Raw genomic sequence first — 23,815 nt, forward strand, 5'->3', positions numbered from 1 at the left:
GAGCAGGCAGGGAAGTAAACGACACTGAATTATAAGCACCTAAGCTGGTTATGTTTTTATTACATAATTATCTCCTTTACTAGCTTGTTTCGCAGTGAATTCCAAAGGCTACAGATACAGGTGTATGAATGTAGTGGGGATCTTAGAACAGAACCCTTGAAATCATACATTGCTGTGATCTAGGAACCACTGATACACTGAGAGACTAGACCCCGTACATCATTGTTGTAATGCCCGCTGTGGATCAAGGACCACCTCTAACCTAGTGCACAAGGAGCCTGTACATCAGTGTGGCCAGCGTCTGCTGTGAAGCAAGAACAACTGCCCCAGTGTACGAGGACACTGTGAATCCATTTATCCAGGCTCTGCCGTGATGCAAGAACCTTGCCCTAGAACTTGAGGACACTATGAATCACTGTATCCAGGCTCTGCTGTCATTCAAGACACTACCTTAGTGTAGGAGGAGACTGTGAATCACTGAATCCAGGCTCTGCCGTGATTCAAGACACTACCTTAGTGTAGGAGGAGACTGTGAATCACTGAATCCAGGCTCTGCCGTGATTCAAGACACTACCTTAGTGTAGGAGGACACTGTGAATTACTGAATCCAGGCTCTGCCGTGATTCAAGACACTACCTCAGTGTAGGTAAGAGGACACTGTGGATTACTGAATCCAGGCTCTGCTGTGATGCAATACACTACCTTAGTGTAGGTCAGTGGTCTCCAAACCTTTTAATGCTCTGCCCACCCAGTTAAAAAAATAAAGATCATTGGGCCCCCCTCAGAATTTTCACAATTATTTTCTAAAGATTACAATGTTTAAATAAATCTAGATGTATTGAAACATTGCAGTTAAGTACTGTTGCCTTTTTAAAAAGGCAACAACATGTTTCTGCTTAAAACAAAATACTGTTATCTGTGTAATGTTTATTTTGTCCAGAGACTGGTTGCCCCCTGGGATCACTTGAGGCCCCTTTAGGGGGGCCCGCGTCCCAGTTTGAATTACCCTGGTGTAGGAGGACACTATGGATTACTGAATCCAGGCTCTGCTGTGATTCGTGACACTACCATAGTGTAGGAGGACACCGTGAATCACTGTATCGAGGCACTGCTGCGAAGCAAGAACCCTACCTTAGTATACGAGGACACTATGAATCACTGTGTCCAGGCTCTGCTGCGATGCAAGACACTACCCTAGTGTACAAGGACACTGTATCCAGACTCTGCTGTGATGCAAGAGACGTCGCCTTGAGTACGAGGACACTGTGAATCGCTGTTTCCAGGCTCTGCTGCGATGCAAGAACCCTACTCTAGAGTACAAGGACACTGTAAATCACTATCCAGGCTCTGCTACGATGCAAGAACCCTACCCTAGAGTACGAGGACACTGTAAATCACTATCCAGGCTCTGCTACGATGCAAGAACCCTACCCTAGAGTATGAGGACACTGTGAATCACTGTATTCAGGCAGGCTCTGCTGTGATTCAAGACACTACCTTAGTCTACAAGGACACTGTATTCAGACTCTGCTGTGATGCATGTGCCCTACCCTAGTGTACAAGGACACTGTGGATCACTGTATCCAGGCTCTGCCGTGATGCAAGAACCCTACCCTTGTGTACAAGGACACTGTGGATCACTGTATCCAGGCTCTGCCGTGATGCAAGAACCCTACCCTTGTGTACAAGGACACTGTGGATCACTGTATCCAGGCTCTGCCGTGATGCAAGAACCCTACCCTTGTGTACAAGGACACTGTGAATCACTGTATCCAGGCTCTGCTGTGATGCAAGAACCCTACCCTAGAGTATGAGGACACTGTGAATCACTGTATTCAGGCAGGCCCTGCTGTGATCCAAGACACTATCTTAGTCTACAAGGACACTGTATTCAGACTCTGCTGTGATGCATGTGCCCTACCCTGGGGTACAAGGACACTGTGGATCACTGTATCCAGGCTCTGCTGTGATGCAAGACTACTACCCTAGTGTACAAGGACACTGTGAATCACTGTATCCAGTCTCTGCTGTGATGCAAGAACCCTACCCTAGTGTACAGTGACACTGTGAATCACTGTATCCAGGCTCTGCCATGACGAAAGAACCCTACCCTAGTGTACAAGGACACTGTGAATCACTGTATCCAGGCTCTGCCGTGACGCAAGAACCCTACCCTTGTGTACAAGGACACTGTGAATCACTGTATCCAGGCTCTGCTGTAATGCAAGAAACGTCACTACTCTAGTGTGCAAGGACACCGTGGATCATTGAGCCCCGCCTCTGCTCTGATACAAGAAGCATCAGTACCCTAATCTATAAGGACACTTGATCACTGTGTCCAACACCTGCTGTGGGGCAAGAAACATCACTACCCTGAGGCACAAGGGCACCGTGGATCACAGTCTCCATCCTCTGCTGTGACACAAGAACCTTCACTACCTTAGTGTAAAAGAACAGTGTGGATCATTGTTACAAACATCTGCCGTGAAGCAAGGAGAATCAGTATCTTAGTGCAGAAGGGCCCAATGGATTATTGTGACCAACTACTATGGATCAAAACTTATCAATATATTAATTTAATAGCATTGTCAGATTTAATCATAAATTTATCAGGATTTTCTGACCCTCGAAATAATTGTTGTTCTTCCAACAATCTCATGTGTGTAGCAACTTTAATTATTAACCCGTTCGATGTCTAGAATACGATTACTAGTAGCGCATCTACATTTTTTTTTATTAATTGCATAGGTTAGCTCTTCCTTCATTTGCCTAATGCAGTGCTTCATGTTTGCATATCAATCGTGCATAGAATCACTTTTAAACCCAAGCTTTTCTTAGATTTTGTGCAATCCAGCTGGTACTTTCCACTTTACAGACTGACAATAGTCACTTTTCACATCTCCTTTTAACAACCAGTAGGGTTTAACATATGCTGACAGCGCGGCAGAGGGAGTAACTACGTCTCTAAAATGGTGGTGCATATGAATGAGATGCAATTTAATTAACATTAGACTGTAATCAAGGGAATAATACATTTGAACTGCTTTGGAAAATTTGTGTAAAAAGCGCAACTTTTGCAATTCATAAAGCTACAAATTTTGTATGCTTTAAGCTTTCCCTCCCAAAAAGTTATGTGGGAGAACTTTTCAGTGCAAATATTTTTTATGGTTACATTTTCATAAACCAGAATAAGTTTTATAGAATTTTTCTCCAAAAATATTACATTTAGCTGATTTTCTTTAAGCAGATTTCAGTCTTTCGATTTTTCCAAAATCATGGAACTGACAAAATAATGAAACGTAAAAAAAAGGTGATGAAGAAGGAATATGCAACGTTTTCATACTTCGCCTACACTTAACTCGAATGTAAATATACCATATACCATCTGTTATTCTTAGAGTTCACAGTGGCAGAAGGATCACAGAAAATGATAAAACCGGAGTAATCTGGCAGCTTTCACTGTAAACAACTCTCACAGATTGGAAGGGTCGGGGTTAATATGAAATGCTGAGCGCTCAAACTGGACGATTGGTTTTGAATTACCGTGATCACTGGATTACGTTGAAAGATTAGCAGGTCTGACTGAGAGACTATTAGAGTAGGACTTTGAAATCGGCCGAACGACACACAAGTATATTGGACATTTTCCTATTGGAAGGCGTATTTCTTTTTCAGGTACTTTACTTGGTTTCCTTGTATCATATGTTCTGGATCTGTGATTTGGTCTATGGGTATACACCGGATTTAAAAGGCGTTCTGCATATAGTCTAGTTTGACATTAAAGAAGTAGTCGTAAGGTGCATACGTGCTTTGCCGTTCATCTGTTTGCTTTTAGGAAAAATGCACCAGCACGTTGAACAGCACTTTGGGCCAGATGTATCAAGAAGGCCTTTTGCGAGTCGGAAATAGCGATTTGTAAGAAATCGCTATTTCTGATTCGCAAAATGCAATGTATCACATTTGCGATTCAGTAATATCGATTTCTTAAAAATCGCAAATGCTATTACCGAATCGGAAATTGCGATACAGCCCCCATTCACACCAATGAGCCTGTAGGCCCATATCTGCAAATTTTTTGCATTTCCAAAATTGCGATTTCTTAACTGGAAATCGCAATTTTGGAAATGGAAAACCCCAGGGTGCTGGGGGCCTAAGGCCCCCTCTGCTGCACCCCAAAATAATTTTTTACAACATGCCAAAAGGGCATGTGTGCTTTACATGTAAATTTTAAAAATGCATTTGAAATGCACTTTTAAAATTTGCACATGGTTACCACCAAGTTCAACCTGGTGGTAAATAGCGATTCCTAAATGCCCAATTCGCATTTAGGAATTGCTTCTTACATGTGCTTTAGAAATCGCAAATAAGGAATCCTTATTTGCGATTTCTTATTTAGAGAGTCCCAATTTGCGACTCTCTAAACAGGGTCGCAATTTTAAGGAATCGCTATTTTAGCGATTCCTTAAAATTGCTTCCAGAATGCCTTTAATACATTCTGAAATTGCTTTTTGCATTCGCAAATGGACATTCGCACCGTTTGCTAATGCAAAAAGCTTTCATACATCTGGCCCTTAGTGTGCTTGCTTGTAGACCACCTTAGGGATAGTTATAAGATATAAATTCCGCATTGGGAGAAGATGCAAGTTCTTTGAAGGAGGATAAAGATCGGAAGTGGCCGTAAGGACATCAGGCACTTCCCAACATTCTAAATACAAAAAGTGCAAAGAGAGTCTGCCCCACACTGGACCACAACATTGAGGTGATGCAGCAGGCCCTGCAAGTTCAAAGAGCCATGGCTGTACAGCACTGCCACGCTGTTGTTTCAAGAGAATTGAGGTGAACAAAACTGTATGCCTATGTTTCAGTCACCATTGTTTATTGAATGCTTTAGTCAAGTTCTTTCACCTAATGCAGATAAGGCCGGAATAATTTCCCATTGTACTGTTTTGTATTGACTATTGCAACAATGCCCAACAGAGAGTCTTAGCGAACTCTACCAAACTGAGACTTCAGTGACAGTTCTTTTGTCAGACCCCTCACTTTGAGATCACATACCACCTAATCTAGCATCATGTGTCTGGCTTGATTCATGGCTCCAAATGTCTTTTATAACTGATGCCCTGGTTCACACAACAGAAGAATAACCAGGATCTCGCTACTGATTTAATCATGTATTATGTGAACAAATAAAGCTGCACTTTAATGAGTTTCTGCATATATCAGTGCTTTGCACATTCCCACTAAGTGTAGTGTTGGAGCATGGATCACTAACTCCCTACCTCTGGGTCTTTGTGCCTGAAACAACCATCTTATACTCTCTAAAATGCAAAAGAAAGGACTTTTCAAAAAACCCTGTCCTAATTACGACTCTATTTAAAAAGCCTGTATGTTAATCAATGTGCTTCAGGACAGTATAGTACAGCAATATTATTGTCATGGACAGTCAAGCCTCTGTGAAACTTATGAACTTAGAAACATCCACTACCTACTCAATTAGGTCTCCGACGTGGTATTCTGCGAGCATAGCTTCATTTGATAGTGTTTATTGCGGAAGGTGTCACACTGACCGCACACCTATGCATTGGCCAGCCCTAATTCTACATACAGTATTTTTTGAGTGTGATCCTACCTCAGACAGCTTGACTCTTCCCTCCTGGAAGGAACAGGTGCGTGGGTCGTGAGTGCAGACATGGCGATATTTGCACCAATGGCATTGATACGGGCTTTCTACACAAGACAAGCACCTAGGAAGAAGAAGACAAAAAGGTACATTAAAATCATGCAGAAACGAGCAAGCAAAAATTTTCACTCTCAAGAAATGGCCAGGCCTGGTGTCTTTATGGACAATCACTGTAGAATTAATTAAGCTAAGCATATCTTCGAATAATACATGTAGAATCATTTAAGCTAGATGTACCATTAAAATATTCCTGGAAAAAAAATAATTAAACCAAAATTATCTTAGAAAAATGTGCTTTAGCCGTGATATTTCACTGGATCTCTACTAGAATAAAGACTGTCTCTGAAAAATCAAGAGATTTAACAAAACCAAGCTTGTCTATGGAAAATTACAGAAAAATAACTAAATGTGCTAGATGAATCTTTGAAATTTCACAGACAACTAAATTAATTCAACTAATCGTTGAGAGATCACTTCTCAATGTAGGTGTGCAATTTCAATCCTGAAAACGAATTAGATTATTAGTTTGGGCAAAGACAAATTAGTGACTGTGTGTAGGCCTCAGTAAACTATTAACCAATGCAGATCAACCATGAGTGACTTCACATTATTATTTCACCCACACACAATGTTGTAGCAAGCACTTATTGGTCACTAAATATAACTGTTGTGGCCTGAGAACGAGCTTAAGTGCGTTTCAGTCATATTGGAACTCTTCAGGATTATCTTACTTTACAATTATCTAAAACAAACAGAAAACAAATAGAAAAGGCAAAAATGTAACTGTATCACCAGGGCAGAGCAGGCGTGTTAATGCACACTGTTTGTAGATACCCCATATCTGGGGTCACTACGAGATGGTTGAAACCAAACATAAATCAGGAGTGTTCAGATAGACCAGAAACATCAAACACATATCTATGTTCATAATCTTTGTGGAGTTAATGTTAGCAAATAGCATTGAAAATACACAACAAAAGCAATAATGAATGATAGAGAAGATGAGAACGTAAACCATCTTTTGTTAGCCAAATTATGCAGGAAGCCTAGATTTCAAGCAAATACATCTGCATCACTTTGGTCCAAGGTGACAGGGCAGACAGACCTCTTCCATCAACTTCAAGTGTTTAAAGTGTGTTGTTGGAGGACTGGAGGAAGCCGCGTGGAAGAGGAGGTGTTGAACTAGTCTCTGGGGAATTGAAAGAGAGAGGCGCAGTATCCCCCCTTCCTACGCTTGGCCACCTCCTTCCTGCGAAATGCAACCCGGCTGCAATCTTCCAAAAGCTTTACTACATACAAATAGTTGTTATTCAAATTGATAACAAGCGCTCACTCTGATAAATCAAATTAAAAATGTATAATGTATCATATTGTGTTAAGCCAGAACAGCGCAGGTCATAAATATTTAAGTCAGGCAGATTATTTTTCCTCCTGCCGGATAAGCGACGTGCCCACATGGCTCTTTGTGTTTGCCGCACGCGTAGCTGAAAATAAAAACAGCATGCAAACAAAGGGTTCCTGAAAGCCTGGAGCTCAAGGGTACTCTGGGACAAGGACTGCGCGTCCCAATAGCAAAGGAGGACAATTTGGGAGCCTACGATCGCAAGCAGAATCAGCAATAGAAGCCCATTTAGGATCCTCCAGATCCTTCCTAAATGGAATTTAGAGGCTAAGGCAGGGGGAGATTTTAATGCAGACTGCAATGAAGGGCGGCTCACGCCTACTGACATCCATTACTCACACTCCTCTCATGGGGTCCTCTTAACCTAATGTTTACATTAAGCATCCACAGTCTTCTTTGTAAATGATCCTGAGTCATAACTCAGGACTCCAGGCCATGATCAGGGATCTAACTAGATTTGAGCTCTGCAAATACCTTCACCTACCTGTATATATAAATTTGAGGCATAAAGTGATACGTCAATAGATGTCCCTTAACCATAATAGTCCTCAACTAACCTTGAATATACTTCAAGACAAAATTATTTAAGTTTTCAGGTGTACAGTCCCAATGATGAACATTGACTTGAAATCCGAGGTGGCTACATGTATCTCTTGGACTTTGCAAAAAGATACTTCTCGATCATTTGGAGCCGTCAGTACAGCACTTAGAGGTTAAAGAGCAGCTATTTAGTGCCTTTGACAAACCTAATCACAGGAATGTGGTGATCAAGTTCTGATGATATGGCAGGCTTCAGCTGGATGACAATTGTTCCTAAAAGTCTCAAATTAATAGTGTAAAATAATGTATAGTTCGCCTACACCACGTAAAGATATAACAGACTCTAGAAAGTAGTGAAACTAGATGAAACAAAAAGATAAATGAGTGTGAGGTCACACGATAGTGAGCAACTGGTGTGAGTTCAAGTGTTAACTGATTACGCAAAAGGGCGAGAGTAACGGGTGAATAAATGAGAAAGTATGTGAAAAAAATCAAGTGAGAAGTAATCCTGAAAAACAACCGTGCAGACAGCATAAGAGTGAGTGAGAGTAAACGTGCTTTAGAATGGGGAGACAGTGAAAAGGTGGGTGATAGAGTTAAATGAAGTGTAAGTGCTAAGAGTGCCCTAGATTTGAACCCGTTAGGTCCTCATCCCCCTGCAGAGTCCCAGTTGGGGCATTTACCAGCGGAGCCCCCATGTTCCTCTGAGGAATCATGAAATATTGGGAAAATGGGTTACTCAGGGCTGAATCCCTAAGTAATTCCTCAATTTCTCCCTGTGTTTCATCCTTAGATTTCAGCTGTTGTGAGAAGCTGGACTGACAGGGTGTGCGGAAGATACACAGTCTTATCATTATGATTGGGCCAATAACTGAAAATGCCTGCCCCATCGAAATGACTGACCTCAGTACTTGTAATGCAACGAAGTGAGAGAAATTGGCTAGGAGCGACAGTTTAAGTGAATAAATGGGGAGCAAGGGAGTTACATACTGGATGTGGGAAGGAAAAAGGAGGTAAGGGAGTGAGATGGAGTAAGAGAACAAGTTATTTAGAATCAATGAGAGAGCGACTGTGTGCCAAGCAACTCAGTGAGCACATGCAGGATTGTTACATCTAGGATGTTGCTTGTATTTCAAGGAGAATTATGGCTACCATCATTTTGAAACTGGATTGGTTGAGCAAGTGACTAAGTAGGGGGACAAAACCTATAATTTTTTCCGGGACACAAACGAGGCCGAAGCCAAAACAGCGAGATTCTGCACAGGAGAGAACCAGTGAACTCACGAGTTGTGGACACTGCAGTTGTAGAAGACGAATTTGGTGCTGGCGAAGGTCATACCAGTCTCCTTGGACTTGAGCTGCAACTGCACAGTGTGGTGGTCACCTGGAAAGAAAAAGGACACGGTTTGAGTTAAAAAGATGAGTGGAAAAGAGAAATGTGGCAGAAAGCCGTCCCTACAAATATGCAGAAGTTGGGACCTGACTATACTATTGACCACACTGTGTGATCCTTGTAAATCATTTAACCCTTTTATTTTAGCTAACCCAAAATATTTGAAATGTATAATGTGAATGCATAGGTTTAAGGAAAAGAAACAGTTCCTGAAGTATTTTACTATGCATTTCTTTTCTTCTTATGTATTGAGTTTCCCTTTCATGCTGCTTTTCAAATACATAATCGATGGTCGCATTGTCATGTACATTTTATGCAATTTACAACAAATCCGATTTGGTATTAAATAGTGGCCAAAAGAGGTGTAGCAGTAGCATGCCCTCTTATTTGTGAATACCCATAAAGGTGTGATCTGTGAGCAGGAACCAGTCTGTGCAGGAGGCCTGATTTTTGAGAAGGAGGTTTGATATTTTCAAATCTACAAAAAAGTGTATTAAGTTTCTAAATCTGCATGCAGTGAGCAGTATTGTTGAAACAGCTTTGGTTAGCAAGATAGTGGCAAGAAGCCGCTCTTAAAGGCCCAAGCGATCTACAAACGTAGCCAGCAAGGGCTGTATGAGTTCTTTTGCCAGGTGGTGTTGTCTACGGGCAGGATGTGAGATCTGTGGATAGGATAAATGTTATATGGCCAGGATGTGAGCTCTGTGTGCAAGTGAGCTGGGATATGAGAAGAGAGCTGAAGACCCCCCTTTTTCGCTCTCAATACAGGTCATAGACTGCACAACTTTGGTGTACTTTCCCCTGCATGGTGCCTTAACCTCCCATCTAAAAACTCTAACACACTTGTTCTCCTGAAGAGCTGTCCGCTGACATTACAATTAAGAAAAATATATGAACATACACAGCGGAAGTGCAATGTGTGAGGCAGGAACTATGACGAATAATAAGTGTATAGGTCAATATCAGTTCTTTACTAAGGCCCTCATTATGAGTGTGGTAGTCTTAAGACCGCCACTTTACAACCGTGGCGGACCCGCCACGGTCCGACCACCGGCACAGCCAGGTTGTCACCAGTTGACAGCCTGGCGGTCTCGGCGGTTTTAATCCACCAGGGCAGCGCTGCCCTCCGGATTACGAGTCCCCTTTCCTGCCAGCCTTTGCATGGCGGTCGGACCACCATGCGCAGGCTGGCAGAAAGGGGGCGCCTTGGCATGGGCAGGTCAGGACACCCCTGTCTCGCTTTTCACTGCCTGAATTGCGGACAGTGAAGAGCGCAATGAGTGCTGTCACACGCAACGCAACACAACATTGTCGTCGGCTTGATTATGAGCCGGGGTCAATGTTGTGGTGCGTTTCCCACTGGGCCGGTGGGCGCAAATGCTGTTTCTACCTGCCAGCACAGCAGGAAACTCATAACAGGGCCTGCAGAGGGGTGGCCGCATGGGCGGTCATCTCGACGTGGGACTGTGGCGGGAGGCCGAGGCCGCCCGCCAAAGTCGTAATGAGCCCCTAAGTATCCAAAGTAGCAGTTTTTTAAGCTAGAGCCAAAAACATCGATGTGGTAGTTTGCATCAATAATCTTTGCATCTCATAAGCACTTAAATACTCCCTGCCTATGTCTGCACACCAAGAGTAATGTACCTTGCTTAACCAAAGGTAACACCTTTGATGATCAACTTGGGGCCCTATTATTGCTCGTTTGCAGTCACTTGGTTGCTAATTTAATTCCCATTTTTAGTCGAATATGAAAGTCTAGTAGTTTTTAATGCAGGGCCTCACACTAGATCATGGACAGTCTTTGACATCCAGCCCTTGATCCAGTGACATGCAAGCACACAAATTAAGACCCTTGGATACCTTTAGAGACATATCATTAGGAACAATATGACAGATATAATGTGTGAGGGCATATGCAGTGCATGATGGGGCACAAGCTATAGCTAGCTTACTAAACTGGTGTATTTCTGTGTCTTTTGGGGATATTTAAAGAATTAGTTCATGTCCTATTCCACCACTGAATTATAACGCCAGTTAGACCATTGATTTTTGTTGAACTAATTTCTGTTTTTTTATTTAGCATAAGTTACACTCCTACCACCCAACAAATCTATAACATAAGTTTAACCTTTTAGCTTTTTTCAGTGAATATTACACAATGTTGGTAGCCAATGTGCAGTTAGGAAGAACATTTTTTATTTTGCTAATAAATTTGGAGCTGTTTGATGAACCTTAACAAATTTTCTAAAAAAGAGTTTGGTGATTGATCAAGTGGGGAGGGCCAAGAACAAGGAGCAGTCCCAAAACATGTTTTCCCCTGCAATTTCCCATGGGAACTTTAGACAAAGCTAGGGCTACCAAATTTGGCAGAAAGCTGGATCTTTACACAGAGAGAGTGTTTTTGTCTTTTGGTGTAAATCCCTTCAGTAGTTATTGAGAAATTAAGATTAAAAATGTATAGATATCTGTCCCTGCTGTTCTACCACTAGAATGGCAGATCAAAGGATAAGATCTGATTGACTGTTGGCAACTTTAAAAATCAGTGGATCTTGTAAAGCGCAACTTGTCACCGCAAGGGGTCTCCAGGGGCTGGTAGGATCTGCAAGCCTCAGTAGGAGGGTGATGGCAGTCAAAGAGCCAGGATATATGGCACTCTGGGGTGAAGCAAAGGGAGGCCCTCAACTCATTAGATATTAGAAAATATTGCCCATTAGCCAATATATATTTTTTATATTACATGCTTATTTTAAAGTTGTTAGCTTCAAAAAGTTGTTTTCTACAATTGCATCTGACAGTATGCACTGATCAAAATTATACTGTTTAAGTTTACTCGTCATGAATAAATTACAATAAAAAATGACAGTGGTGAGTACCAGTTCATGAATGTGATTCAGTAGTTGCAGCATTAACTATATAATTTAGGTTTGGGAGACATTTTACGTACACTGGTAAAATTGGTGCAATCACAAATTTCGTGCTACGGAAAATTCCCTAAATCACTTGAAGTTTCACATTTTGAAAATGTGCGTAATTTTTGCACATAAAAGACTCATTTGTGCAGAAGTATCTCCCTAAGATTTTGTTTAATTCTCAAACCAGTCTCCTGCCTGTATCTTAAGAGGCTTTTATTTTTTACTCAAACTGCTGGCTTGCATGAGAAAAATCATGCAAGATACTGGCAAACAGAACTGTAATGAAATTTTACAAAATGTTGCTAAAAAAAATACACAATCCCACCAACTCTTCCTCTAATTATGATTTTGCATTATTTGCCATGTAATTTGTTTATCTCACTAAAAATGCTGTTTCTATCGCAAATGCATGAAAATGCTGCTGGAGAATGTACTGCATTATTTCCTTTCTGTTGCATATTTTACATAACCTTTCTGCATAAAGCTACCAGCCCTGAAAATTAAAGCGCTGTGCAGCGTGGTTTGGGAGCTGTCACTCTGAAGATGAAACCTATTTCGCAGGGAACTTTGAAATACTTCCATACTTCGCAGTTCTCTGAGAAATATGTATTTTATGCCACTGCATCTTACGTAATAAATAAACCCAAACATGTAATATAAAGTACATACACCACCAGGGCTTCAAGCTTTCATCTTCTGCCGGCATCACCAACATGAACTGGCCTCTTTTTCTAAGCTAAGGCAGTTTCCTACCTTCCTCACTCCACTAGCACAGCGGATCACACATGTGCCCGTTCGTATCAACATCGGTGCATTTGGCCCTCAAAGCAACAGCACTGACATTATGATTCCAGAAGCCAGGTTTAATGTAAGGCCAAGACCCGTCTGGCCCTTCCACTCTATTGTCCCCTCCTCACTAGAGAAACCCATTAATCAATATGGCCAAACTGAGCATCACAATTAATCTTTCCCAAAATTAGATTGCAGCAGAATTAATTTCATTGTCAACCTTGGATATGGCCCGCTGTTTCTTCAACTGATTGTTTTGACAGCCTTGTTAAACGTGTCTTGTTTAATGACTTGGTTGGCCAAAGCAAACAAAACCGAGGACGCCATCTTGACAGAGACACGGAAGCCGAGGTGCGCAGGAGAAGTGAGGCCTTCTGCAAGAGACTTCCACCTCACACTGCCTTCCCCACGCGGAACAAGAACAGCTGCTTGGAAACAAATATGTTTCACTTACAGATTTTTAAATTGCAATCATGTAATGGATGTGTAGGGCGCGTGCACTGCGAGCGTCATTTGTCTTCCCCTGTCATCTCCTCACTAAAGGAAGCCCGTTGAAGCATGCCGTGTAGGGCTGACCGGGCCCGCTCTCCAGATGTTTCAGGTTATAAGTACCTGCTGAAAGGCATGTGCGGTAGACACCGCACGAAGATTTTAGTGTTATTTTTACACACCGCCTAACTAATTGTGTCCATCGGCAAAATTAAGAAACCCAACCACCGTTGATGTGTTCAGTGGTGTGTCCGCATTACACGCTTCAGAGGGCAGGCGAGAACGCACTGCGGATTTTCTGATAAACCGACAGAGGACTTCAGACTGCAATTACAAACTCGAGTTATGCGTCTGAACAGTATCTTGTTTTGTTTTTGCGGTTTGCATTTTTACTATTGTTGCATTCTTACAATATATATGTTTGTTTTATTTTACACAGACCCAAAACCAAAGATGGTTTACGTCGCTTTCATTGATAATTTAATTGTTTACAGGGATAAACTTTCCATTCTAGGCTGGAATCAGACAAAACATACGTAGCAAACTCGTGCATATACATACATGCCTGTAGAAAGCACACACCGACACAGACTCATCAACACATAAACAAACAAGGACGAAAACATAGTGTACACACAAACACAGCACATACAAATACACAAAGACAACATTAAACGATTCAACTAGTTTCAAAATAGGTACTAAATTAGCAGCAAGGATTGTGTCCATCAATTATATGTCATTACATGTGAACAAAACTACTCACATACAGATGAACCACCGTCTATACAGCCACTGACAAAACCAACAGATCCCAGATTTAGGAGGTGAGTACCGACCTATTGGCTTTGCCACTACTTGTTTGCATTGGCACTCAGCATCATTCCACCATGTAAGCACTGAACTCCCTATGAGCATGTCATGAATCATGATAAATGCACATACATGTATGCACATGGCTGCCATCCTGTGAAACATCTCAAGATGGCCAATGTGTGTGCACGTGTGCAGATGTGGTGTGTGTGTTCTTTGGGTTTGTGGAGGGTGAAGACATGAGCCCTGAAATGGTATTATCATATTTCATAAGAGCTCCCTTTCTCTGTTTTTCACCTAGTCATTAATTACAGGAAAATGGACGACCCTTCAGAATAAAGAGAGATTACCCCAAAACAGAAGTTAAAGACAAAGAGGCACGGATTTCTTTTCAATTGTTGCATTCTGATGCATCATGCCACGGACCATTAGTGTGATCTCGGAGCAGTACCATTACGTTCTTTGTTAGAGAGTGCCTTACTACTTTGTATTTTGTTAATTTGTGCCTCGGATGCGGTACTCTGTATTCCATTGATCCACAGATGATGATAATGACACAGTTCCACAATGTCCATACGTGACATTTAGCGCTTACTGCCTCTGAAAAGATGTTGGATGTGCTCAGTAAAAAACTGACTTTTTCAGATTTCATTTTCTCAGTTGGACAGGTTCGAGAGGCAATATTGAGTTGTAGACAATACAAGTTATACATGCCCATAAAAAAACGTGATTACAAAGTTGCAGATGTGGGACAGAATTTCAACAAGAGATCCTGTTGCTTGTACTTTAGAGCACACCTTCTGGGAGATATTGGTGGATAATACAAAGACCTATATTCAGAGAAAATGTCTCTTGAGAATTTTAGAGGTACCTGAAGCATCCTCAATTTAATCCTGTGGCGTTTTTCTGTATTCATAAAGTCTTGTACTAAAGTATGCATTGTTCATTTATTTAGGTTTTTCACCATGCTGGTGCCACTTCACAGTTGCCTTTGAGCAAGAGAGAGGAGTTAGAATGTAGATGATGAGCAAAATGTTAGGCATATTATTGCTAGCTGAGGTGCTTGGTTGGTGGCAGGACCATATCCTGGCATGAGGAAGTGGGTTCCTAAATCCTAACAAATCGTAGAAAGAAATCTTCTAGTTTGAGGTGGAGGAGATTGCAAAGGATCAAGCCTGGAGCTTCAAGGGAAGCTCAAAAAAGATATTGTGCAATGAGACTGGCAAAGACTTATTTGAGTATGCATAGAAGATGGACTGGGAAACTTCAGATTTACTCCAGTACAAATTTTGGGTCTACAGTTTAAAGGTGTAAATTTTGGATGCTCATGGGAATCTCATAATTTGCTCCATGTGGTCAGTTTTGTCCTCAAATGCTGTAAAAAAGTCAATATTTTGGGACTAATAAATGAAGAGCAATACATTTAATTATTTGATGTTTTATGAGCAACCTCTCTGGAGTGCCCCATTAGAAATAACGGTAATGTAAGGTAGACTAATAAAAACAACAAGAAGAAACAAGCCATTGAAAGAAAACCTTTAGAGTTGATGGAGTTTGAAAAGGGACCCGAGAAGCCCAGTTTGTCTGGCCATAAATCAAATGGTGCTTGTTGGAAAGTGGATTATTTGTAAGGCACATAGATTCCTACACTTAGCAATAGGCCACAAACCCCCACTAGGTTCAGTCTTGCTCAACCCTTTGTAGCTTGGCCCACAAGCAGTTAGGCTTAACTTAAGAGACTGGTGTTTTAGGCATTTTATATCAACAAAACAGTAAAAAAGTAAAAAAACAACACACAATGAAAACCTAACACCAATTTAGAAAAACAGAAAATATTTGTTATCTTTAAAATGACATAAAAACGACAAAAATCCAAAAAAGGAAACCAGAGATATGATTTTTTAAAAGATTAAACGAAAAAAAATGTTTTCTAGCACCTAAAAAACTAAAGCGCCAACGGAGTAAATCTGGTTGCACTCGACCAGGGCAAAGACAACATTTGAGGCTGACCACGATGGAGCCCTGCCTCGGATACACTGAGCGTGAGGCCTCAGTTAAAGTTTTACCTTCACACTTAGTACAGTTCTTGGAGATTTTCTTCAACCAGGGCAAAGTCAAAAGTTGAGGCCCGTCAAATCCTGGAAGTCTGGGGCTCTGGAGCTTTTCAGTGGGATGAATCTGAAATTCAGGCCGGGTTCGCTGTTGAGGGTGGCCCGACTTGACTCTCGATGTCAGGTCGGCACTTATGGAGCTTTTTTTCAAAGTTGCTCCAAACATCTTCAAACTTCTAGAACTTCTTCAAGACTACTTTTTGGGTCCTCAAAGTGTCCACAAACTTGCTCCAGGGTTCCAGAAGCTCTGAGTTGCTCCTTGGAAGTTGGGACTTCAGGTCCCAGAATACACCTGGTCAGAATCCATAAATGGCCACTGGGCAATGGTGAGCTGGGCTATTCTTGCAGGACTTGATGCAGAGGACTTTGGTTAGCTCCTTTGTACCAGTAGCTTACTGGGAGTCCGCTTCTAGAGCTGCAAAAGCAAGGCAAAGTCCTTTTCTTGATGAAACCCAAAGAGTGCAGCTGATGCAGTCCTTCTGAGTGCAGGTGCAGGCCAGGGGTCCAACAGGGCAGTCCTTCTTCTTCCAGTACCTTCTTCCAGCAGGGATCTAAATTGTGAGCCATCTCTGACATATTTATCCTTGCTCTGGGGGTGGGAAGCAGGGAGCGCTCCTGTCCAATAGAGTGCAGGCCACCACCCCCTTGAGTGACCACTTCCTGGGAAGTGAGGCAAAAATCAATTCCAAGGAGCAACATTCTTCAAAAATCCAGGATGGCAAAAAATTCAGCCTTAGAGTTTAGATCTGGCTGAGTCCACACACTGGTGTGGCTAAACTTCCCTTAACACATCCATTTCCAGCCCCTCTCCCAGTCTAACCAGGAGACCCCTAGCTGTCTGGGGCTGCAGGAAATAGGGGAGGTCCAGTTTCTGTCCCAAGTGGCTTTCCCTCCTCTTAAGACCAGTTTGGCTACTCTTTCTCCATCCTGTTCTGCCATCAGCTGTAGCAGTACTCCGCCCACCAGATGCTTCTTTTGTTTCAGCCCAGGACACTTCACACCTCATCAAGGCAGCAAGAGCCTGACCAATCAGAAAAGAGCACTACAGGGCTGAATTTAGTAATTTTCAGAAATAGTTCCAAAACTCTTTCCCTGTGTTGGTTATAGTTAATTCAACATTGGCAAGTTGTTGGATTTATTATAACATTTAATTTGGTACCAAACGTGCTATATTTGGCTCATCCCTATTAAAAATAAGACTGTATTATTTTAAAATAAAGTATCTCCATGTTAGTCTATGGGACCAATTGACTACAATGGGGAAAACAAATATGACCGATTTCCCCTCACCAGGACTCATAAAACATCTTTTATAAAGTCTCTGCTTATATTCACACTGCCCCCAGCCCAGGGGGCACTTAGGGAAGACCTCAGGTGTGACAAATGTAAAAATAAGGTAGTTTAGGACTTGGAAGTACTAAAAGCAGCCAGAAATGCAGGCCTGTCTTTAAAACGACACTGGACACCACAGCAGTCCACCTATGGGTGCACTACCTATACTGGGGTCCCTAAACTTACATGCCCTTCCATATACTAGGAACTTGCTGGTAAGCTGTCAGCACCAAGTATAATTAGGCCTCATTTGCATATACCATTTTACACAGAGCACTGGCTCTGGGACTGGTTAGCAGTGCCCAGGACACAGTCAGAGTCAGTAACCACCAGTGTCAGTCCAAAAGTCTGGGGGTGATCAGGGGAAAAAGGATGACTTTTCCCTCAGCGCTTAAAACATGTTTTATGCCTGGTTTAAGGACAAAGACTGTTATTAGTGCAACAGAGCAGAATTGCAGAAAATGAGATGACAAACTGTGATCAATGCAAAGGAGAAACCTAATTTGATATGCTAGACTTAGGCCACAATTTGTTTCCCTTATCAATAAATGCCCTATGTTTCAGACTGGTGCTGCACTGTTGGCAGTTGATCAAGTAGGGCCAGAAAAAAGCCTGCATGATAGAGCTGAAAATCCCATGATTTTCATCCTACTGCTAACCCGAACAAAAGAAGGTTGGTTTGACCTTCATGTTGCAGGTATTACTCACACTCACCATTTTCTGTGATGATCCGGGGTACTTCCTTCTCAGCTGGTGAAATACATCGGATTTGGTTGCCCACCACTGTTCCATCCATCTCAGACAGGTCTTCAAAAGTGCAGCTGACTCCAGCCGAGAGCTCAGGAACATTGTAAGCTTCCAGCACCAACTGCAATCAGAAGATAACCATCTCATAAACAATGCACAGATGAACTGATTCTTCTATAGCAGTAGAACCTAGAAATGTGTTCATGGTTACTCAATATCTAAACAAACACACAATTACCAAAGGAAATCACCTAGGCACAGGCACATTCTTAGTAATTTGTCATGCGGAAAATGCAAAAGTGTAACTTCTTACTACCTGAATTATAATTACCTGGCTGTTACATGATGTAACATCCACAGAGAATCAGGTGCATTTCCAACATATTTGATGAAAAAGGTGATCGAATACGTTGCATAAAAAAAATAGCCTTTAAGTGGCAGAGCCCCCTCTTCCGTCTGGTTTCCTGAAAAGGTGTCTCAGGCAAAGATAAGCACTGCTGCTGGTATCTAGGGGGAACTGCAGCGCATGAGTTTGAACTCTGGTAAATTCAACTAGGCTTTCAATACTTATGTGGCCAAAAAGTTGAGAACCACTTAAATTGATCATAACAACACCCGTTAATTACGTCTCTAAGAAATAGTAAAAACTGTAGTAGGAAGCTCCATAACAAATTATTACTGTCCACATCAAACCTCACTAGATTCACCTTTCGACTGCCATTTCTTCTCAGTGGAGAATATTGTTTTTTTATGGTTTATTAAACGAATGTTAACACTAAGATTCATTATAGTAACAATCAGGAAATTATAAGAAGTTTCTGCTATTTTAAACAATTGTACTGATTTTAAAGAGAAATAGATGAGATAAGCACAAAACCCATGTTTAAAGCAGAACACACAAGAACAATTTCACCTGGGAGACTGCTTTCAGATCAGGGTGTGTTGCCATGACCAGGCCAGGGCCACTTGGTCCCTTTCTAAGCCTTGACCTCCTGCAATGTGGGGCTGATTTGAACATTTTTGCCAAGGTGACTTTGGGTTTCAGTCTGGCTCTGCCAGTGAGTGTTACCTATACTTAATGGTCCCAGTTTTCCATTTTTACTGACTTTTACAGTAAATACAGACAGAAAACAATGTGTATCCAGCCTGTATTCATTTTCAAATAGTGAAAAAATACAGATGATTACACATCTTCTCAGTGACTCTCCTTGTTGTTATTTATGCATTCCCAGCCAATAGTTGTTTAGAGTAAGAACATATGTAATTAAAAACCACATTAAATTTCCTTAAATAACTGCATATCTTAACACGTTTGTGCTATTATACAAGTATTTTCATGTAACTTTACAGTGTTATTTTTTTGGCTGCTACATGTTCTAAAATTGGACAGGCATCAAAATATGAATGTATATTTCTTGGTTAAATAAAAGTGGAAATATATGAGTTACTGCTTCATTTATTCACAAAACACAAAATAAATAGGGATAAATACAGACAGAAATTATAAAAAAATAAATACCATAAGATCGGAGCCCTATCTATACAACATAGATAACAATAGCATAGTTTAATTGCCGAGGCTCAACACCCCAATACAGACAGAGCGAGGAAGAAAACCCAAGAAGCTTGGAGAAAAGGCTGGGTAGATTCTAGAAAGTACGATACAGCATCAATAAGAAATGGCATTCTTTGGGTAAGAACAGGCTTCGAGTTTTTAGAGAAACATGCAATAATAATAGAGTCTGCAGTTGCTGGATTCAATTGGCCCACTCAAGTAAGAATGGGAAAGACAACCAAATTGAAATTCTCAAGGATGCGGCCATTATGGCATAAGAACCTTGCTACTCTGCGCCACTGCTGAACTTCCATTTACCCAGGCTCTGAAAGTGTTTCAGATAATTCCTCCCAAATAATTGCCGCAGCAGACTGCAATCAAGGGCGTTTTATGCAAGGAAATCAATGCCACTTTCTATATAATATTTTTCTATATTTTACAGGTACAGAGAGCGAGGGGGGTAACAAAAGGACTGGCTAAAGCGGGAAGACTTTGGTCTACCTCCTGAAGCAGTTTGCTATGAATTTTTGTGATGCATAAACTAGTCTGACAGAAAGACAGCCCAGCACATCATCGGGCTCAGGATTTTCACGTAAGTAGCAGTTTGAAGTAGCCTGATTACAGTAATATTAAGGTATAACATGATAGGCACTCAGTGAGGCAGAAAAAGCAGTGATTTCTCAAGTTAGTTTGTATTAGGAAAACTTAGGGCATGATTTACATTTCTCTGGATGGGTTACTCCATCACATCAGGGATGGGTATCCCATCTACTGAAATATAAATCCATAGGATCTAATGGAATTTATAATTTGGCGGACAGGGTATCCATAACCGCTGTGACAGAGTAACCCGTCCACTGAAATATAAGTAAGGCCCTTGGTTTGAATTGTAAAAGGAACTTCAGACTGTAGCAATCGAAGTAATGTGAACCTATGCTTCTTGGCCCCTTGCTAAAAGTAAAATGATTTAATAAGCCACGTCACATTTTAAATGTACAAAACCATAGAAATTCACCTTATCACAAGGAAGTATAACTTCTGGCCTGAGGGACCTATAACTCATGCCCCCTCCCGCATTACATTCTGTTAAAACCCCAGGAAGGTGGTGGGCCCTGGAGTTGTGGGGGTGGGGTCCCATGGAGGTGTCAGTCCCAAGGACTTTGGAGAGGCCAGGAAGGGGGCCTCATCCACCTTTGGCATGTCTCTGTGACTTGGCTCACCTGGGGGCTTCATTAAAAGGGCAAGAAACCACCTGTTTGTTTTTTAAATGTATGAAACATCCACTATTCCGTCTGCTGATTTTTCTGAGGTTTAAAAAAAAATGCTTGAAGGCCCCGGTGGGTTCCCTCTCAGACCAGAACTAAGGGGTCAGGGTGTCCCTACCCTGGCCCCTTTTTTTTAATTCTTTTTTTTGGGACTCTGCTGAAGCAGAGTGCCAAGACGGCTGCCAATACTTCCTTGAGGTGTTGACAGCCAATCAGATGTCTGCACGGGGACAGTCAGATCTGCGGAGAATCCACATCCCTATGTATCTTTATTCTTTAAACTCTAATTTCTCCAAAACTACAAAACGGATTTACCCCAAATCTCAAAAAGCACACTTTTGAACCAAGATCTAGCTTTCTGCCAAATTTGGTGTAATTCCATTCAGCAGTTTGGGCTGTAGTTGTGTTAAAAAATTGGCAAAGAATGGGGAAAATGTGTTTTGGGACCCCCCTTTTTCTCAGCCCCCGCTTGATAGATCACCTTGAAACTTTCCGGACAGCAGCTGAACTGACCAAAGTAGAGGTTTTTAAAATTTCATGTAGATTCATCAAACGGCACCAAAGTTATTGACATCACAAAAAAATGCTACATCTATGGTAAAAATGGTCCTAACTATAACTACCTAGTATTGACTACCACTAGGTAATATAGATATACACACATACATATATATATATATATATATATATATATATATATATATATATATATATATATGGAGAGAGAGAGAGAGAGAGAGAGAGAGAGAGAGTTGCAATATGTTATTTATTACCAATTTTGAAGGTGTAAGGGACTAGGTAGAAATACATATCATATTACATTCAGAGGGTGTGCATTATCTTTTATGCCATGTTCTTTTTTCAAGTACAATAGTCTTAAATAAAGGTCTTTTAGCATGATCATAGCCTAAAATGTGGCTAAATATGTGCCATGAGATAGGGTAATGAAGTAGATCTTAGTATATAGCATCATATTTTTCTTCTGGAAAGTGATTCTAGAATAGACTTTGTGTAGCATTAACATGTGTTTTCCCAGTCAGTTGAACTGTGATATGGTAATAAGCCCATTTGACTGCATTAATAACAGTCTGACTCTATGATTACAACTATTCTTGTTCCAATTAGGTCCTCTAGCACATTTGAAATAATTTTATTAACGAAGGCTTATTTACATATTTACTATTAAATGTTTACCTATTTATTATTGAAGTGCAGTTTTCAAATTACATATTATTATACCAGTATTGTGAAGATTATATGAGAAAAACACTGTTTACTAGCTCACTGATAGAAGTCATAATGACTTCGGAGAGGGCAAAACTTTGCTAATAGCCAGAAGGCTTCCTAAATGTGATTTTATCTTTGAGCACAAACGACTTGCATATTATTTCCTACTGTACCAACTGCACACATGTAACCCCTTGCACCCACGTTTTGGCTCAATACATTTTTAAAAAATAAACCCGTATGAAAACACGTCAGGATAAAAACCATATATGTGGTTGCACAGAGTAATAATATACAATGTTAATTAGTAAACCTTTTTCAATAAAATTGCACTGGTGGAATCTTTTCACTGTACTTTTTTGCCGGGTGTTTCTCAGCCAATAACAACACTTACTCGTCGTTTCCTGCTTACAATCTGGCATTTGCCATGACCACTCAGAAACAATCACTCTGCTCTCAAAGGTTGAAAAACTGACCCCCATCCCTCACCTCCACATGACTCTGGTTTCTCCTATATAGCGTTCATGTGCTCATTACGATGTGTACTGCGGTCTGGGCGGTCACATCGAACCCAGTAAATAACAACAATATGTCAGGATTGCAGGATGTACTTGGGTGGACAATCACATCCTTATTCCAAGTTCTGCAGCTTGGAATCTTGACATGCCTCAGAAATACTGCATGTTTATGCTCATTCTGTTGTGCAAACCCCAAAATGCTATGTATTTATGCCTCAGAATTTATGCGAGATTCAACCTGGGGATTTTGCCTTTTGGTGTGAGCTTCCATAATGTTAAGTGTTTTCTCCCATATTTATGAGTATGGCTTCAAGTTGTTCTTTTCCTCTCAGCTTTTGGTTGAGTGGTCTCCTAATAATCAGGATTATGTCTGTCAGGTTGATAATAGGTGGATATCGAGCCCATAAAACGATGCTCATTCACTAAATCATTCACCTCTTGACATCCTTCCACTCCTCTTGATAGGCCCTAATCTCAGTTTTTCTGATAATCTCATAATCAGAGATCACTGCATGCCTGGTGGGGATCCCTGTCAAAAAAATCATAACCCTTCGAGTGGGCCTTAGTGGTTTTTCAGGGCTTTTTTTCCAAAAATAAAAAACTCAATGGCCACAATGCACCAGTGACTTTCCCCTTGTGCATGGGGGGTCATTAGGAGGGTTCACTGACCACGTTCATCATGTTCTGTATCACAAACTTGAGAAGGGAAAATTGGTGGCTATCGTCCCATTCTACGTATAACAGGATGACGTCACTGTGACTTGCCAGCTTAGTGGCAGAGGGGCTATAAAGGGTTTTGGCTGGTGCAGCCCACTAAGGCACTGTCTTAGAAAAACCTACTTTACCCCACATCTATATGAGGCAAGACAACAGCAAGGTTGGTGGTGAAGTAGCTGACATTTTTCGGTTGATGGCCTCAATCACCTAAATGACCCCCCCCCCCCCCACTGTGTTTAACTGTTTAATTTCCACTTCGACTCTTCTATCTCACATCTAATTCCCACAGTATACCCGTGACTCCCACTCTTTCATTTGCTAAACATGG

General features: G+C 41.3%; 1 protein-coding gene across 2 annotated transcripts in view; it reads right to left on the reverse strand.

Moving 5' to 3' along the window:
- Positions 1–23,815, reverse strand: part of PLXNA4 (plexin A4) — an 845,630-nt gene that overhangs the window by 282,763 nt on the left and 539,052 nt on the right. For both annotated transcript variants that reach the window (XM_069229312.1, XM_069229313.1), the window contains exons 7-9: positions 18,173–18,326; positions 8,907–9,006; positions 5,630–5,744 (exon numbers count right to left, since the gene is read on the reverse strand). In XM_069229312.1, the coding sequence (XP_069085413.1) occupies positions 5,630–5,744; positions 8,907–9,006; positions 18,173–18,326 (369 nt within the window). The remainder of the gene's footprint in view (positions 1–5,629; positions 5,745–8,906; positions 9,007–18,172; positions 18,327–23,815) is intronic.

The sequence above is a fragment of the Pleurodeles waltl genome, chromosome 4_1, assembly GCF_031143425.1.
Source record: "Pleurodeles waltl isolate 20211129_DDA chromosome 4_1, aPleWal1.hap1.20221129, whole genome shotgun sequence".
NCBI classification, from domain to species: Eukaryota; Metazoa; Chordata; class Amphibia; order Caudata; family Salamandridae; genus Pleurodeles; species Pleurodeles waltl.